This window comes from Herpailurus yagouaroundi, unplaced genomic scaffold (assembly GCF_014898765.1).
Source record: "Herpailurus yagouaroundi ecotype Mexico unplaced genomic scaffold, PumYag 206, whole genome shotgun sequence".
In the NCBI taxonomy this organism is placed as follows: domain Eukaryota; kingdom Metazoa; phylum Chordata; class Mammalia; order Carnivora; family Felidae; genus Herpailurus; species Herpailurus yagouaroundi.
In genome coordinates, this window is record NW_024412437.1 from 9,507,120 (window position 1) to 9,522,730 (window position 15,611).

Genomic DNA, 15,611 nt, shown 5'->3' on the forward strand with positions numbered 1-15,611 from the left:
TGTGTGCTAGCAGCTTGGAGCCTGCTTGGGATTCTCTCTCTCCCCCTCTGTGTCTCCCCCCGCCCCCCTCCAAATAAATAAATTTAAAAAAACAACAGGAGTGCTTGGGTGATGTTTTCACTTCTCCTTCCACCTCTTTGGCCCTCGGGGCCAGGACAGAATCCACAGAAGGAAAAGGCTGCTGACTGCCGGGCCGACCCCCTGCAGCCCGAGGGCGCGCCCAGGGCGAGGGTCGAGCCCGGGAGGAGCTAGGCGGGGCGGGGCCTGCACTGGGGCGGGGCCGGGGCGGGGCCGGGGCGGGGCGTCCCGGGCGGGGTAGCGGCGGCCGCAGCAGGCGGGCGCACTCGGGTCGAGCCATGCTGGCCGCGCGCGTGGAGTACGTCGCGCCCTGGTGGGTGGCGTGGCTGCACAGCGTCCCGCACCTGGGCCTGCGCCTGCAGCCGGTGAACAGCACATTCAACCCCCGCGATGAGAGTTACCGGGAGGTGAGTTCGCGCCGCCGGGACCCGGGTCACGGCCGGCGCCCCAAGCCCCCGCGGCACCCCTTCCCCCTCCCGGCCCGCCGCGCTCCATACGCCTCTCCGACCCGCCCCCACTCTCCCCCCGCAGCCTCGTCACCCCTCTCCCTTTCTCCCCCGGGACGCTTGGCCACGGCCTTCCCGTCTGGGAACCTCGTGGGCCGGGGAAACTGGAAAGATGGGAGTTATGCCCGGGATGGGATACGGGGAGGAAGGGCGCGGCGGCTGCGCGCGGGGGAAGGGGCCGAGCGCGGGGGATTGGGTATTTGTGGCGGTACCCGGGCAGCTCCTGAGCGAGCTCCGGGGATGCCAGAGGCGCCTCGGGCTTTTCCTCCGTCTGCGGTTCCAAGACGGGCGCTCTCTTTCCGGGTGTGTGTGGCCTGGGAGAAGTTTGGGCAGAAACTGGTCTCCCCGAGTTCAGCCCCGCAGCGCCCCTCCCTCCCCAGCCCTGCCTGCGGGGCGGGAGCCGCTGCCGACACCTCTGCCTGGGCCCCTCTTGGACGTCTGCAGGGCTGGGGGAGGCGGCTGAGTGGGCAGCTGGGGGTGATTTCCCTCCAAGGCCCTGGATTTCTGGGGTCTTGACTTCGTGGCCGGCCACTCCCCTCATCCTCGCGTTCTGCCCTTTCTCCGCTCGGCCGGCCCTCCCCTCTGCCGTTTCTGTACTGCCCTAGGGGGAGGGGCTCCCCAGACCTCCAGGCCCTGGCGGAGCTGCACATTTCTCGCAGCCTTCTGGGTCTGGCCAAGGCCACCCCGGCCTCCCGTGGCCCAGCTGAGTCAATTCACTGTTGGGTCAAAGATTCCGGCTGAAAAGCCCAGGACGGGACCCGTCTTGGGACTTTGACCCCTGGTGGCCTTTGCCTGCAGAGTGTCAGGTTCTCAGGCGTGATCTGCCAGTGTGGGGCAGGTCGGGGCAGAGCGGGGCCTCTGCCGGGTCTAGAGAGGCTGAGCCTGGAGTCAGCTGTTCGCCTGTTCCCCCACCAGGCCTTTCTCCTGCAGGGCCCCAGGGATCCTGATCTGGCAGGGTGTGCAGTGCCCCCGTGGTGATGGGAGTCTAATAATAACGCCTAGTGTCCCTGTCGCCCTCAGGCCCTGGGCACATGGGGCCTGCCCTTCCAGAAAGAGGAGGCTATCAGGACCCCTTCCTGCTAAGACAGTTGGGCGGGTTAGCCAGGCTCCCTCCTAATATGTTTTTGCCCCTCCCTCTCCCAGAGCCCAGCCTGTGGAAGTCAGCCTTCCCTGAGAATGTGGCCGCCTGGGGATAGCTCCAGGGAATCTTCCGCTCCCAATGAATGCATGAAAAGAGGCGGATATGATTTCTGAGACAGCTGTGTTGTTGGGTGTGTGTGTGTGTGTGTGTGTGTGTGTGTGTGTGTGTGTGTTCGTGTTCGTTGCTGTGTCCCAAATCCTGCGCCCAGATCCTGCACCCAGGGTCTCCAACCATAATTTTATTCTCTCCACGGGAAGAAACCTAAACTGGCTGGGACAAGAAGCCCTGGGGGCAGGGGTAGGGTACTCTCCCTCCCCCTCCCCCACTACGACCCCAAAGACAGCGCCTGTCCAGCCAGCATCTGTGGCTGGCAGGGCCTGAACCTCCCCGACCCCACCGAGTCCCATGGACAGGTGGCTGCTGAGCCAGCGGGACCCACTCACAGCCCCCTGCCCCTCTCGTCCCAGGGTTTAGACCCTGGCACACCGAACTGGGCATCAAATGACTCCCAGTGATGAGCGGCCCTCCTGGCCCTTCTCCTGAGGGCACCGAGTGCGAGGTGGGTGTGAGGGGCCAGGATGGGAAGTGTGGCTTGGGGCGTTATTTTAGGTGGCTCATACTTGGTTGAGTTCCTCAGTTGTCTGACCGTGGGTCTCTCCTGGAAGTCCCTTTCCTCCCAAGTGCCAGGTCAGTTACCACGGATCGGGCACCTTCTGCTGTCAGTCATCTGAGTGCTCCACAAACTAGATTGGGGCCAGGGCTGTGCTGGGCATGGGGTCACGTGATCGCCAAGGCCGCCAGGGCTTCTGGGCCAGGGCTTCTGGGCATCAGGCTACTGCAGCTGAGTAGGTGGGGCTGGGGCTCTGCCATCCAGCTGTCTGGGTTGGAATCCCAGTTTTATCACTTACCGTGTGTCATAGCAAGTGTCTGTCCGTCTCTTCCCTCAGATGAGCCTCCCTTCCCTCATCTGCAAGTACCGAATGAGACGTTGCATGAGACGCACTTAGTACATAGAGGGACGTAGTGGGACCCAGTGATACAAATCATTAGATGGGCTGGGGGCTCAGTAACGTGTCCAAGGGCAATACTCCTCTCGGGCGACAGAACACTGCATCCGGCTGTGTCTCTTTTCCAGAACAAGCTACTTGGGTTCCTTCCTTCAGCTGTGCCTTCACCACCCCACCCCCACCCCCCAGTGCAGGGAGACCAGATGAAGTGTCTTAGTAAAGTTCCAGGTGCCGTGCAAATGTTCGCAGTGGCCACGGTCAACATGCAAGAGCCACACGTGTGCTTCCTGTTCCACCTTTCCTTTCCCTGCTTCTGTAGACCGGGTGTCCTTTCCAGATGCGCATGGTGAGGTGGAGGAGAGGTTTTCAACTTTTTGCGTTTAGACGGAGAGGTTTGCAACGTTTTGCATTTAGACGTGGATTTCCACATGTTAATTTTGGATGGTGCTTCAGTTCCTAGGCTCCCCTGAGAGTCCCAAGTGTGTGACCTCAGGCCAGGGGTGGGGACAGCGTGGGGGCCGGACCCAGAACTACAGGGCTCCCCCCACCCCCTTCCTTGGGGGCAGCTCTCAGGAGGAAAGGCCCGGCTGGGAGCCGGGGAGCCAAAGTTGGAATGAGGAAGCCCCATTCATTCAGTCTGAACACTGAGTCATGGTCATGGGACAATCACGCTGCGCCCCCCTCCCCTGCTGGTGGTGGGGGGGCTTAACCCTTCCCTCCAGTGCTGTAGCTCCCCTCCCTCCGGCCTCACCCTCCGCCCCCCCGAGGCTCGCTCACTTTCTAGCTGTCTCCTGACCTCTTGGGGTGAGGGGGACCCAGGCTGTCGCCCCTTCCCCTGCCTAGTGCAGAAGCCCCTCGTGGTCCGCGTTCCCAGAGTACAGACCAGTCAGTGCCGCCTCAACTTGGGTCCTGGGTTCGTGCTCTGGGTTTCTCATTACAGAGTGGCAAACCAGAACTAATTGAAATCACTTTGAGGGGGGAGAGGCGGGAGCCCCGAGCCCTGATGTGGAGCTGCTGTGGGCTGGTGTTGGGCAGAGTGGGGAGGTGGGAGCTGCCGGGCACTGTGGAGGTGGGACTGATGTGGGAAACTACTTTCCAGGCTCTGTGAGAGCGGGGGACTTGTGAGCAGAGCTCCCAGGTCCCTTTGGAAGGGAGGTTTGCTCTCCCCCACCCCCACTGCCACCGCACATAGGGACTTGCAGTGTTAATTAGGGGCAGGAACATAATTGTCTATCCCAGGGTGGCAGGTGACACCCAGGCGGCTGTGGGGTTCTGCTGCTTAGGCTTCCACTCCTTCCTTCCTCCTCTTCTCCCTTCCCCAACTTCCTCCTTTCCTTCCCTGCCCTCCCCGCCGTCGCGCCCTATCCCCCCAGCACCCAGAGAGACGTCTGGAGGTGAACTGCTAACCAAAGGGCCCCCCTGCATTTGGGTTTCCCAGGCCTGGCCTCTCCCAGGCTGGGCCGCATCACCGGGAACCCACTTGAGGCAGCTGCCCAGCTTGGGAGGCCCTGCCCCCGGAACTGGGCTCACAGGGGGCAGGGGGCTCTGAGAGCATGACCTAGGGGAGCCAGCACACAGACTAAGGGCAGCAGCTGGCTGTGGTTTGCAGAGACTGAAATGGCACCAGCCCATGTCTAGACTACCGCTTAGAGGTCCTCCCTTGCTGGGTGGGGACGCATGGCAGAGTGGTGGCTTTGCCTGTGTAGGGAGAGGTTGGGAAGGGGGCCGGCCAGGAGGCCAGCTAGAAGTCAAGGGTAGCTGGGAGGAGGTCTGGATGTGAACCGCTCTCTGAGGTATACAAAAGGTCTGTTGGGGTTGCTTTTTATTTTTTCCCCGTTAGGAACAACTTAAAGGAAAGTGCACACTCTTAAGTGTGCACCTCATTACGTGTATGTGATACCATCCTGAGAGAGTATTCCCACCTCCCCAGGGCTCCCTCACACTCCTTCCCAGTCCATACCCTCCCAAAGGGGATTACTGTTCCCACTTGTCACTATAGATAGGTACGCTTCTCTAGGGTGCCTGGGTGGCTCAGTTGGTTGAGCATCTGACTCTTGATTCCGGCTCAGGTCATGACCCCAGGGTCGCGGGATCGAGCCCCATGCTGAGTGTGGCGCCTGCTTGAGATTCTCCCTCTCCTCCCCGCCCCCGCCCTTCCCTCTCTCTCCCTCTGCCCTTTCCCCGCTTGCTCACACACGGCACATGCACTTTTTCTGTCTCTAAAAAAATAATAATAACAAAAACATAGGTGGGTTTCTTCGACGTTCAACTTTATGTCTGCCGTTTTGCCTGGCCTGTCTCCCCCACCGCTGTGCCCGTGAGATCACCGTCCGGCCGTGTGTGTAGCCGCACCTTTCTTCCCGTGGCCGCGTACTATTCCAGCGTATGACTATAGCACATCGCACATGTATCTGTTTTCTTGTTGGTGGACGTTTGCATTGTTTCCGCCCTTGGGTTGTTACCACTGCGGTGAACGTTCCTGTCCGTATCCTGTGGGGACACAAGCCCTCCTTTCTGTAAAGTAAATATCCTAGAGCGGAATTGCTGGGTTGTGGGTGTATGCTTGTTGTGCAGTGGTTTGCAGATGGGTCAGGGGATCCCTGGGTTTTAGCAGAGGGGCCTCGGGGGCCTGCGAGAGGGTGGCCAGGACAAAGCGTGGCTTTTCGGTCCACTCCTCGGTGAGAGGAGGCCCTGAATAGCGGGGCTCCGCTAAGCAAGTGCGTTTGAAGCAAACATTAAGCTGCTGGAAGAGGTTTGAGAAAAGTCTGTCGGTGCTCATCAGTGCTCCCAGACTTGAGCGGGATACAGATCTCCTGGGACCATCCCTAGATGCCGTTCTGACTCACTAGGGTCCAGAATGAGGCTTGAGACCCTGCATTTCTAACAAGATTCTGCATTCTAAGAGAGGTCCATGTTGAGCGGGTCAGTGAACTTCACTTTGAGTAGTGAGCCCCTAACATCCAGTCTTCCTTGGCCCCCTTCACCTTGGCCCGGGGCTGCAGGACCCTCCAGTGAGGACGAATGGGCTGGGGGCAGGAAGGGGGCCTCTCCTTTCTACTGTCTCACCTGGGTGGGGGCCTCCCGGATCAGTCACGGGACAGGCGGTGCCCGGCCACACCTTGAGGACTGCAGGGACCTTTCTGCAGGGGTGATGTGTTCAGACCCACTGGGCCTTCCCAGCTGCCTGCAGGTGGGCTTACCGTCCACGCTGCTGAGGGAGGGAGGCGAGCGGAGAGGCGAGTTCCCGCAACACCAGTGATGTATTTTTCCCAGGTGGAGATGAAACCACACTACGCCCTCCACCATCCCCATCCCCAAAAGAGCCACTGCCCCTGCCCGCTTCTGGACCGTCCCCACCACGCTGGCTGTTTGTCCCTAGGCTCAGAAGCCTGCAGGTGCAGGCGACGGGCAGAGCAGGTGGAGTCAGGGTCCCCGAGACCTCACAGGGCCAAGCAGCCAAGCAGAGAAAGACAGGGCGGACCCAGCAGGTGCCTCACTTCTCTGAGCCCCCGCTCCCCTCCCCCCTCGCCCCGCCGAAAATGGCCCCCAGCCTGAGGACAGCAGAGCGCAGCCTCTGTGTTTCAGGGTTGTCTCCTATGGGTACGTGGCCCTGCTCAAGTCTGGTCTCCCACCTTAGACCAGGAGGTCCTGGGCTCCCAGCCCAACAGTCCCAGCCCGGACTAGAGGGCAGGGGGCTCCAGACCAGGAACCCCCCCCCCCCCCCCCCCGGGGGCATGTGGGGAGCAGGGTGAGGCTGTCAGCTCAGGAGCCTGACTTACAGCCAGGTCCGGCCCTGGCTGGCGGCCACCAATCCTGGGGCCATCTGGTGTCCATCTGGCTGAAGCAAGAGACTGGAGGGCAAGGAGGGGAGTGCCTCTGGGCCGCCTGACAGACGGCAGCTCTCTTTGCAGGACCCCGAGGAGCTCGGCTGGCCTGAGACGGGCTTCAGAATCTTGGGCTTTGCTGCTGCCCTTGGCCCCTGGCGGACGTCTATCCCTTTACGGATTTAGTGAAAGGGACCCCCCCCGGGTGCATGTTCTGACCTCTCCCCTCCCCCTCCAGCACAGCGCTGGCTTCTGGTTTCTCTGGAGGGACCCCAGCATCTAGAACAAGGCTCAGAGGAAGCAGATGTACCAGGCGTCCCTTCCTGGCCCTGGCCCAGGTTCCGCTTGGCTTCTGAGACATCCTGCCCAAGCCCTGTGTCCTCCAGGAGACCACAGCCCTCGGACTCCCGGGGATGTCCCCCTCCTTGTCTGTCCCCCAGCCACGCAGCTCAGCACCCGCAGCCCCCACTGCCAGCGGGCGGTTCCTGCCTCGTCTCTTGGACATCTCAGGGCTGCTCATCAGGCAGGGCCTGGTCCCTATCTCCATGCAGGTGCATAAGCCACCAACCTGAGCCCAGCTCCTTCTCCCTCACATCCGCCCCCGCACCCCCCGCCCAGCCCCGGTGCCAGGCCCCGTGTGGACAGGGCGAGAACCTCAACTGTGGGAGGAGGGAGGAAGGGCAGAGGAGAGGATGGGTGACCGACCACGTGCAGTCACGGCTCCTACACTCACAGCCCGAGTGGGAGCTCAGGGCCCCGGGGCAGGGCGCCTTCCGGATCTGCCCTGGGACCAAGTGCTGACCCCAGGCATCTCCCCTATAGTCACTGATGTTCCTGGGGCTGGTGGCCGCCGTCTGCCTGGGCCTGAACCTCATCTTCCTCGCGGCGTACATGGTCTGTGCATGCTGCTGCAGGCGGGACGAGGCCATACAGACCAAGCGGCGCAACTCCTGCTGTGTCACCTGGACGGCGGTGGTGGCCGGCCTCGTCTGCTGGTGAGTGTCCCTGTGTGCACTGGGTGCCGCCTTGCAGACCATGTACCCTCTCCCTCCACCACCAACCCCTCACCAAACCCCAAGGGGTTCGTCCGCTGTCTGGCCACATCCTCCTGACCGAGTTCCGGGTACCTTGATGGCAGAGCCCTTCACAGGGTGAAGGCGTTTCTTGCGAAGCAGAGGGAATTGGATTCGTGGGGTGGTGATGGGGGTCTCCCTAGTGCACCTCTGTCCTGGTGTAGTCCTGTGCATCGTGGCTGGGCACGTGCCTGCCCCCATCGGCAGCTCCTGGAGCAGTTTGCCAGATGGCATTCCCGGACGGAGGGGGTGTCTGCTGTTTGCATCCCGGTACCCTCCCGGCTGGTCTGCGAGGTCAGAGAAAATTTGGCTGCAGTCTCCATCAATTCCATCTTCTCAAGAGATCAATAGCTCTTAGTGCCTTCTGACGGCGCATGAGGGTTTCTAACTCCGTGCCAGAGCCCGCGCCCCCCGGGCCGTGTCCACACACACCCTGGGTCTGTTTTCGGGAGTTGCTTGTATGTTTCTTGTTTTCGTATCTGCAGAGGTTTTTCCAAAAGCCTCGGATCCACCCTGAGATGCTCCTGGGGGTGGTCACCCTCGAGGCGTAGAGACCCTCATTGCCAAGTGTCCATTGTATCCAAGAACCCACAGTGGGACTTAGCTCTCTGCCTCAGCGGCAGGATGAGAGGCGGGCGGGACGCAGTGATCCTGGGCCGTTAGCCTCACTTCTCTACTGTGGTCTCTTCTCCATTAGAACATGGTCACGTCCCGTCCCGCCTGCAGCGCAAGGGTCCTCTAAGCCAAGGAAGGAAGGAACCGGAAGCAGGGTAGCAATGATGCCAACGTACTGAGCACTAGGGCTGGTGGGGGGGGGGGGGGGGAGAGCAGGGAACGTGCAGCCGGGTCCTAAATCATAAACTGCCTGAGTCAGGAGTTCAAAGACGAGTCTGACGCCCAGCAGAGAGGAGCTCCCACAAAGTAACCGGAATAAAGGCCGCCTGCTGGAGGGGGGCAGGGGGCAGGAGACAGTGAAGGAAACTGTAGTGCTTACCACACAGCGAGCCCTCTCTGTGGGAACTCAGAGGAAAAAAAAAACAAAAAAACCTCTACAAATGACAGAAGAATACTTTGGAACAGTGAGAATGACTTTACAAGGGTCAATCCCAATAAGCAATAATTACCAGCTGTTGAAGGAAAACTCAGAACAGAAATGTGACATGACTCATCCTTCAAAATTCTACATGCTATTTGCACCAGGCAAGAGCGAGCCGGCGGTGAGCACAGGCGCTAATTCTGCCTTCTGTGGCTCCTGGTCCACTGGGAGAGGCAGAGAATTATACACTTGTTTACAATTACAAACTAAATTGCAAACTGAGAAGTAAGTTCGGAGGAAAGGAACAAGCGTCAAGTTGGATGGCCGACTCGAGTCGGGCATTACTGGGTGATGGATGCCAAGATCCATAGGGTGACCAGGCAAAAGTGGGGGGCAAGGTAGGAGGAGGTACTTCCAGCCAGAAGGAAGAGGAGTGCGTGCAAAGGCCCTGTGGCAAGAGGGAGTACAGGACATTTAAGGAACTGGAAGAAGCCAGTGAGGCTAGAGCAGAGAGAGCAGATGAGGGGGCTGGGGTGGGGGTGCTATGGGGATCTTGGGGAACAGCAGTAAGTAGAGTGGCTGACAGTCACCTTCACTGGGGTTGTGCTCAGATTGGAAGGAACTGAGGGGTAGAGTCAGGGGGGTGGGGAGTAGAAAAAGCGGGAGTAGCGGGGTACAAGGTGAGGCTGGGGGGGTTGGGGGGGGAGATGTTGTGTTGAGCTCTGACAGTAAGGATCCTGGAGAAGAGAGGAGATTCAATCCATAGAAGAAAGTACCAGCAGCAGGTTCCCGAAACGTCAAAAGGGATATGAGGAGAGCTCCTTGTGTTTTTCTGTTTGGGAGACAGTAATTTTATAGCTGGGAAAGATAGGCAGGGCCATCATCGCATTTATTCCGTCTCTTTCCTCAAGCAGAATGGTCCACGTGGCCCAGGCAGGACCCATGACACCCGGCGGGAGCTGGGAGGCCCTCGTTAAACAGCCAGGGCCATTTCTGGTCTTGAAGACCAGGTGCCCTCCTGGGCCAGCTCCAATAAATCCGGACTAGGACAAGGCGGACAAGTAGAATACCTCCAGTCGCCAAAACAGAGCAAGAGATGGAAAGGTGTTGGCTTCAGGCCAAATCCCCGGAAAACACTAGATCATGACACAGGTGACTAAAGGAGAAAGTTAGAAACGCAAGGGGCAAACAAAAGGTGTTTTTCCGAGCATAATAAAAATTTAAAAAAAAATTTTTTTTAACGTTTATTTATTTTTTGAGAGATACAGACAGAGCCCAAGGGGAGGGGCAGAGAGAGAGGGAGACACAGAATCGGAAGCAGGCTCCAGGCTCTGAGCCATCAGCCCAGAGCCCGACGCGGGGGCTCGAACTTACGAACCGTGAGATCATGACCTGAGCCGAAGTCGGATGCTGAACCGACTGAGCCCCCCAGGCGCCCCTAAGTGCAGTGAACTGGAATGAAAGCTGGTTGAACATGCAGTTGAATGAACGGAACACACAGCGGGACAGCAAACCGTGGCCAGCGTGTGTGCGTGTGTGTGTGTGTGTGTGTGTGTGTGTGTGACTCAGAGGAAGCGGTAGGGACTTCGCTGTCAAATAAATGCATGTGCTCAGAGCACACTGACACGGTGGGCGCAGGGTGGGCGCCCCTTACCTGCACTTCTAACAGGCGCTCCAGGTGATTCTGCCCTGTGGTCCACGAGCCACTTTCCGAGAAACACTGAGCTCGTGGCTGAGCCTGCCCTGGGAGGAGGTTTCTGTGAAGTCTCCCTAGATCCTTGCTCTTTAAGGAGAAAAGAAAACACATAAGTGCGTGCCCATGTGCATTCATCTCCTGCCCCCCCCCCCCCCAGAGGTAGTGTTTGTTCTGGGTGAGATCTCGGAGGCTGCACAGTGAACCCCCAGTGGCTCAGGTCGGACGAAGTCCGGCACATGACGTCGGCGAGATGTGAGATGATGTGTCCCGGCTGGAATGTTGGATCAAAACCAACTAGATGCGGTTTCACAAGGACAGATTGAAAGTTCTGCTTTTGCTTAAAACAAAACGAAAATCAGAGCGGCGCTACAGGCAGGAGGGGAGAGCAGGCTTGATCCGGTGGGGGGGTCGTAGGCCCTGGGGTCGGGGGTGGGGGGGGGGGGGGACTGCCGGGGCTTAGGCCCCCAGGCGCTCGGAACCGAGCGGACACCTGGCCGTGGGTGCCTCACCCACAGGCCGTGGTTAGGAGCGCCGGTGACCGGTTGGAGGGGTTGAACCTGGTGGACGGTGATGATGTGGGCCGGGGTCTGGAGGGCACGTGTCTGACCTGGAGAGCAGGAGGGAAGAGGTGACACAACACGGAGCCACATTCTGATGCCCGAGGGGCGTCTTGCAGAATTGGAGGCTTTTTCCGGGCCGCCTCCCAGGACAGTCGAGAACCAGCCGGTGCGCGGTGTGAGGATGTGGGCTGCAGCTCCATGTCAGAAGGAACTTTCTACCAGCTGGAAGGTTTCAGTATGGCAGGCGGCCCCATGGGTGCTGTGGGGAAGCAGGGGGAAAGGGTAGAGGATGGTGGGAGGGAGGCCCAGCTCCTGGAGGTTTCAGGAGAGACCTCAGGGGTCCCCCGAGCCTCCCTATGACAGTCACCTGGGGAGCAGCAGAATCCCTAGGGCCAGGCCAGCAACCTTCCCCGCTTTGGAGCTGCTGGATTGAAGACAGCAGTAGTATTCTCTGCCTAAGGGAAATGTACTGTAGAGCTGGTCAGCCAGGCCAGGGACAAGGTGGCCGTGAACCTTCACCCCCATCTCCCTCACCTGCCGGAACTCCCTCCCCTCCCTCCCTGGGGAGGAAAGAGCTCCTTACTCAAAAACCTGCTTTCCACGGCTGTTCACAGCAGCTGTGTTCGTAATCGCCAAAACTTGGATGCAGCCAAGGTACCCTTGCGTAGGTGAATGGGTAAACCCAGACACTGGACTGTCACTCAGCACTAAAAAGAAATGAGCTATCAAGCCATGAAAAGACGTGGAGAAACCTTAAATGCATAGCACTGCGTGAAAGGAGCCAGTCTGAAGCGGATGCAGACTGTTTGATTCCAACCATATGACATTCCGGGAAAGGCAAAGCTGTGGAGACAGCGAAAAGATCAGGGTGGCCGGGGAGGGAGGACAGGATAGGTGGAGCACAGATTTTTAGGGCAGCAAAACCGGTCCGTAGGATACCGTCATGGTGGGTATGTTTGTCCAAACCCACAGAATGTTCCAGACCCAGAGTGGTCCCTAGGGTAAGCCGTGGATGCTGGGTGATAATGACATGTCCGTGCAGGTGTTCTCAATGGCACGGGGGATGTGGGAAATCTCTGTACCTCTGCTCGACTTTGCTGTGACTCGAAAACCGCTCTAAAAAATACTGTGCTTGAAAAAACAAAACAAAAAACTTTCTCTTCTGGGTGTCACCTCTGACTCTGTTTGGGGTCTCGCCTATAGTGCCGCGGTGGGCGTCGGTTTCTATGGAAACAGCGAGACCAATGACGGGGTGTACCAGCTGATCTACTCCCTGGACAACGCGAACCACACCTTCTCGGGGATAGATGCACTGGTAAGGCTCACGGGCAGCACTGGCCGGGCCGGGCGCAGCCCGTGAGGTCAGCGTGCTCAGAACAAGGGCCCCAGTCACGGCCCGGCCAGCTTGGCTCGGGGGTCGGGAGGGGGGGTGGAGCGGACACCCCTTGGGGCTGCATTTGGTTCTGCTGGGAGTAAACAGGCAATTTCTGCTCTTCGGGCAGGGAGGGGTGGTGAGGACAAAAGGAGAAAGGCTGACCGGGTCCTGGGAGGACACGGAGATGGCCGTGGACTCCAATCCTCTCCACTTCCGGAGGGCTGACCACTTCCCCGTTTGTCCAAGGGGAGCCTGAACGTGGACAATCAGCCCCGTGGTGTTTGATGTTCAGTTCAAATGCTCCATACGGGGCACCGCGAGGTCCAAAAGATGTCAAGGTGTGAAACGCTTCAAAACCAAGTGAAGCACCCCGAGGGGTGGGAAGACGAGGTGTCCTCCGGGCTCTGGCGTCCAGCTGGGGCTCAGGGTGGAGGATGGGGTGGGCTGCCAGAGGAGGGGTCGGAATTTTAGGGCCACAACCACTCTGCTGGGCCCCTGGCCTGAGTGAGAGGCCGAGCCACGGGATCAGGGTTTTCTCAAACACTGGCCTTGGCCCCCTGGCCTCCAAGTGCTTGTCACCTCTGCTGTAAACAGCAGGCAGGTGTTTGGGCCGGTTTCCAGGGAGCCCCTGTGCCCCTAGGAGCCAGGCTCCGGTAGAAAACCAAAGGACAGTTTTCAGGGAAGCCAGTCCCTGGACATCCCCACTGCTCCCAGTCCCCTCTGGACCATGTCCCCTGCAGCCAACAGCCAGGTCGTGTCTTTGGGCAGCCTCAGCCACAAAGTCCAGCCCCAGCCAGAGCATTTGGACACTGCCCTGGGACCCAATTCTGGAAGAGGGTTCGACCTCATTGCCCGCTCCTTCTCCCTAAGCTCCTCTAAGACCTTAATCCCTCCGCAGCCCTTGGCAGGGGGTGGGTGGTGCCCCTTAAAGAGACAGCGCCCAGGAAGGCTGCTGGCGTGGCTCTGGCCTCAGAGAGAGCCCTTCTGGGGAGCTGAGGGTCACACGCCAGACCAGGACCCACCTGTCCTGCAGCGCCTGTCCATCTACCCTTTGCATCCACCAGAACCCATCCCTGGAAGACTGCGTCGTCCAGACATGGGGCAGAGGCAGCTCTGTGGGGCGAGGGTGGGCAGCTGGGATGTGGGGCTGAGGGCAGCCTTGAGGCCGCACACAGCCTGGCCGGCCGAGAGGCATGGAGGGGTCCTCACTTTCTGGGCCCCCCACCCCACCTTTACCCTAGCGGGGAAGGGCCTCCGTGGTTACTGCCTCTAGGCTCTGCCTCCCCCTCTCTCTCCACCCACAGCACCAGTTCCCCCTAGAGGAAGAACCCAGCCCCAGAAGGAGAGTCCCTTGCCCGGGGAAGCCCCAGAGACATGACCTGCACTAGTTGACCGTGCCCATCATAAGGAATGGCCCCTGTCTCCCCCCGCCAGGGACTGAGATGGAGAATGCCAGGGCCATCCTGATGGGAAAGGCCGAGTTCTTCCTGTCCCGTAGATGAGAATATACACACAAAAGGAGCTGGGAACAAGCCCCTAGGCTGGCCCATCTGCCCCGAGGGCTGAGTCTCCAGGCCAGATTTGGACATTCCACAGCGAGCCCCACGTCTCCAAACTCCCCCATGTTCCCAAAGGGAAGGGTTCTGTGTGTCCCTGGACGTCAGGCCCTCTTCTATGCACCATGTCTAAAAGTTGAGGTCAGGAGCCCCAGGGTTTTGTGATGGTCCAGCCAGCTGGGAGCTGCCTCTATCCTGCCCAGGACCACCTCCTGCCTCCTTTGGGTGAGCCCACGGGGGGCCCTGGTGGAAAGGCAGGGCTCTGGGCCCTTGCCAGGTCCTGTGAGGCTGGTTTGGGCCTCGGGGTAGGCACCCCACATACTGGGTCCCAAGGGTTGCAAGGGAAGCAGCAGCTTTTGGAGGGCTCCCCAGATCCAAGGGATGAAGGCCTACATCAGGGAAATGGTGTTCAATGCGATACTGTTGATGAAAGTGTCCGGTAATCTACAAAGTCCCCCCAGATGAGGTGACTATGATAATGAGTGCCATTATTTTTTTTTTCCAACGTTTATTTATTTTGGGGACAGAGAGAGACAGAGCATGAACAGGGGAGGGACAGAGAGAGAGGGAGACACAGAATCGGAAACAGGCTCCAGGCTCTGAGCCATCAGCCCAGAGCCTGACGCGGGGCTCGAACTCCCGGACCGCGAGATCGTGACCTGGCTGAAGTCGGACGCCTAACCGACTGCGCCACCCAGGCGCCCCATGAGTGCCATTATTATAATTACTGTAATTATATATGTTCTTGTAATCACTGTGAAGGAGAGAGGAGGCTTGGGTGAGTGGGAGTGGGGAGGGCAGGACTCCGAGGACAGGTCAGGCAGCCAGAACCGGGCCAGAGCAAGATGAGCCCTTCAGGGCTTTCCTGGATCGGAAGTCCCACCCCTGCACCCTTCCACTCTGAGGACCCCAGTGGGTGGGGGCCGCAGCTCAAGGCTCAGGCAGGCCTGGCAGGGTTCTGGGTCAGCCGCACATTTTGATTTGGGGGGTGGTCAGAAAGGGTCATTTGCGAGTGCCGGTCGGGGGGTTCCTCTCTCTCGTCCAGTGCCCCGCATCTACCTCCTCTCCTCCAGTGAAGGGAGCCTGAGCTCCAGCGACTCACCCAGGGGACCAGGCACACCTCTGACCCCTCAGGGTCTCAGCTTAAAATAAGGGCCCCATGAGCTTGGCCGATTCAGACTTAAGGCACCCATTCCAGTGGCCAGTGTGGCCGCTCTGGGCTGTCTCCTTAGAGCCCCAGCAAGCCCATGGCAGCCGCTGGGTGAGGAATCCGAGGCACAGGGTTTGAAGCTAGTGTGTTTGGAACCAGAACCTGCACCCAGGTGTTCTGGTCTCAGCCCCTCCCTTCAGGATCTGAGACGGGGGGGGGGGCCCTCATGGCCACCTGCAGAGGCTGTACCCCTCTGCCCCCTGATGCGGCTGCCCTTCTAGAAAACCTCATTAAGCAGAGAAGCTTCCTCCCCTCTGGAGGTTTTCAAACTTGAGTGCCTGATAAACACAGATTGCTGGGCCCTTCCCCAGAGTTTCTGATTTTGTAGGCCTGGCACAAGGCTGAGAATTTGCATCTGATCACCCAGCCGGCGCTTGGGCCAGGAACGACTGTTCTGTCGTCTGGGGGTACACCTGCTTGCTTGCCCCAACCCCAGCCCAGCCCAGGGAGCTGAGCCATCCGTCCCCTGTTGTTCACAGAGCTCGTCACCGGGGTGGGGGAGAACTCTGTCCCAACTCCGGGACGTCCCTGGTCCCTGTCCCTTGGGAG

General features: G+C 59.5%; 1 protein-coding gene across 2 annotated transcripts in view; it reads left to right on the forward strand.

Moving 5' to 3' along the window:
* Positions 1–323: 323 nt before the first annotated feature.
* Positions 324–15,611, forward strand: part of TTYH2 (tweety family member 2) — a 38,388-nt gene continuing 23,100 nt past the window's right edge. The window contains exons 1-3 of one of the 2 annotated variants that reach the window (XM_040452283.1): positions 324–485; positions 7,379–7,551; positions 12,125–12,236. In XM_040452283.1, the coding sequence (XP_040308217.1) occupies positions 357–485; positions 7,379–7,551; positions 12,125–12,236 (414 nt within the window). In that variant the 5' untranslated portion in view covers positions 324–356. Of the gene's footprint in view, positions 486–6,794; positions 7,108–7,378; positions 7,552–12,124; positions 12,237–15,611 lie in introns of those variants that run through there. The other variant, XM_040452281.1, reaches the window with a different exon arrangement.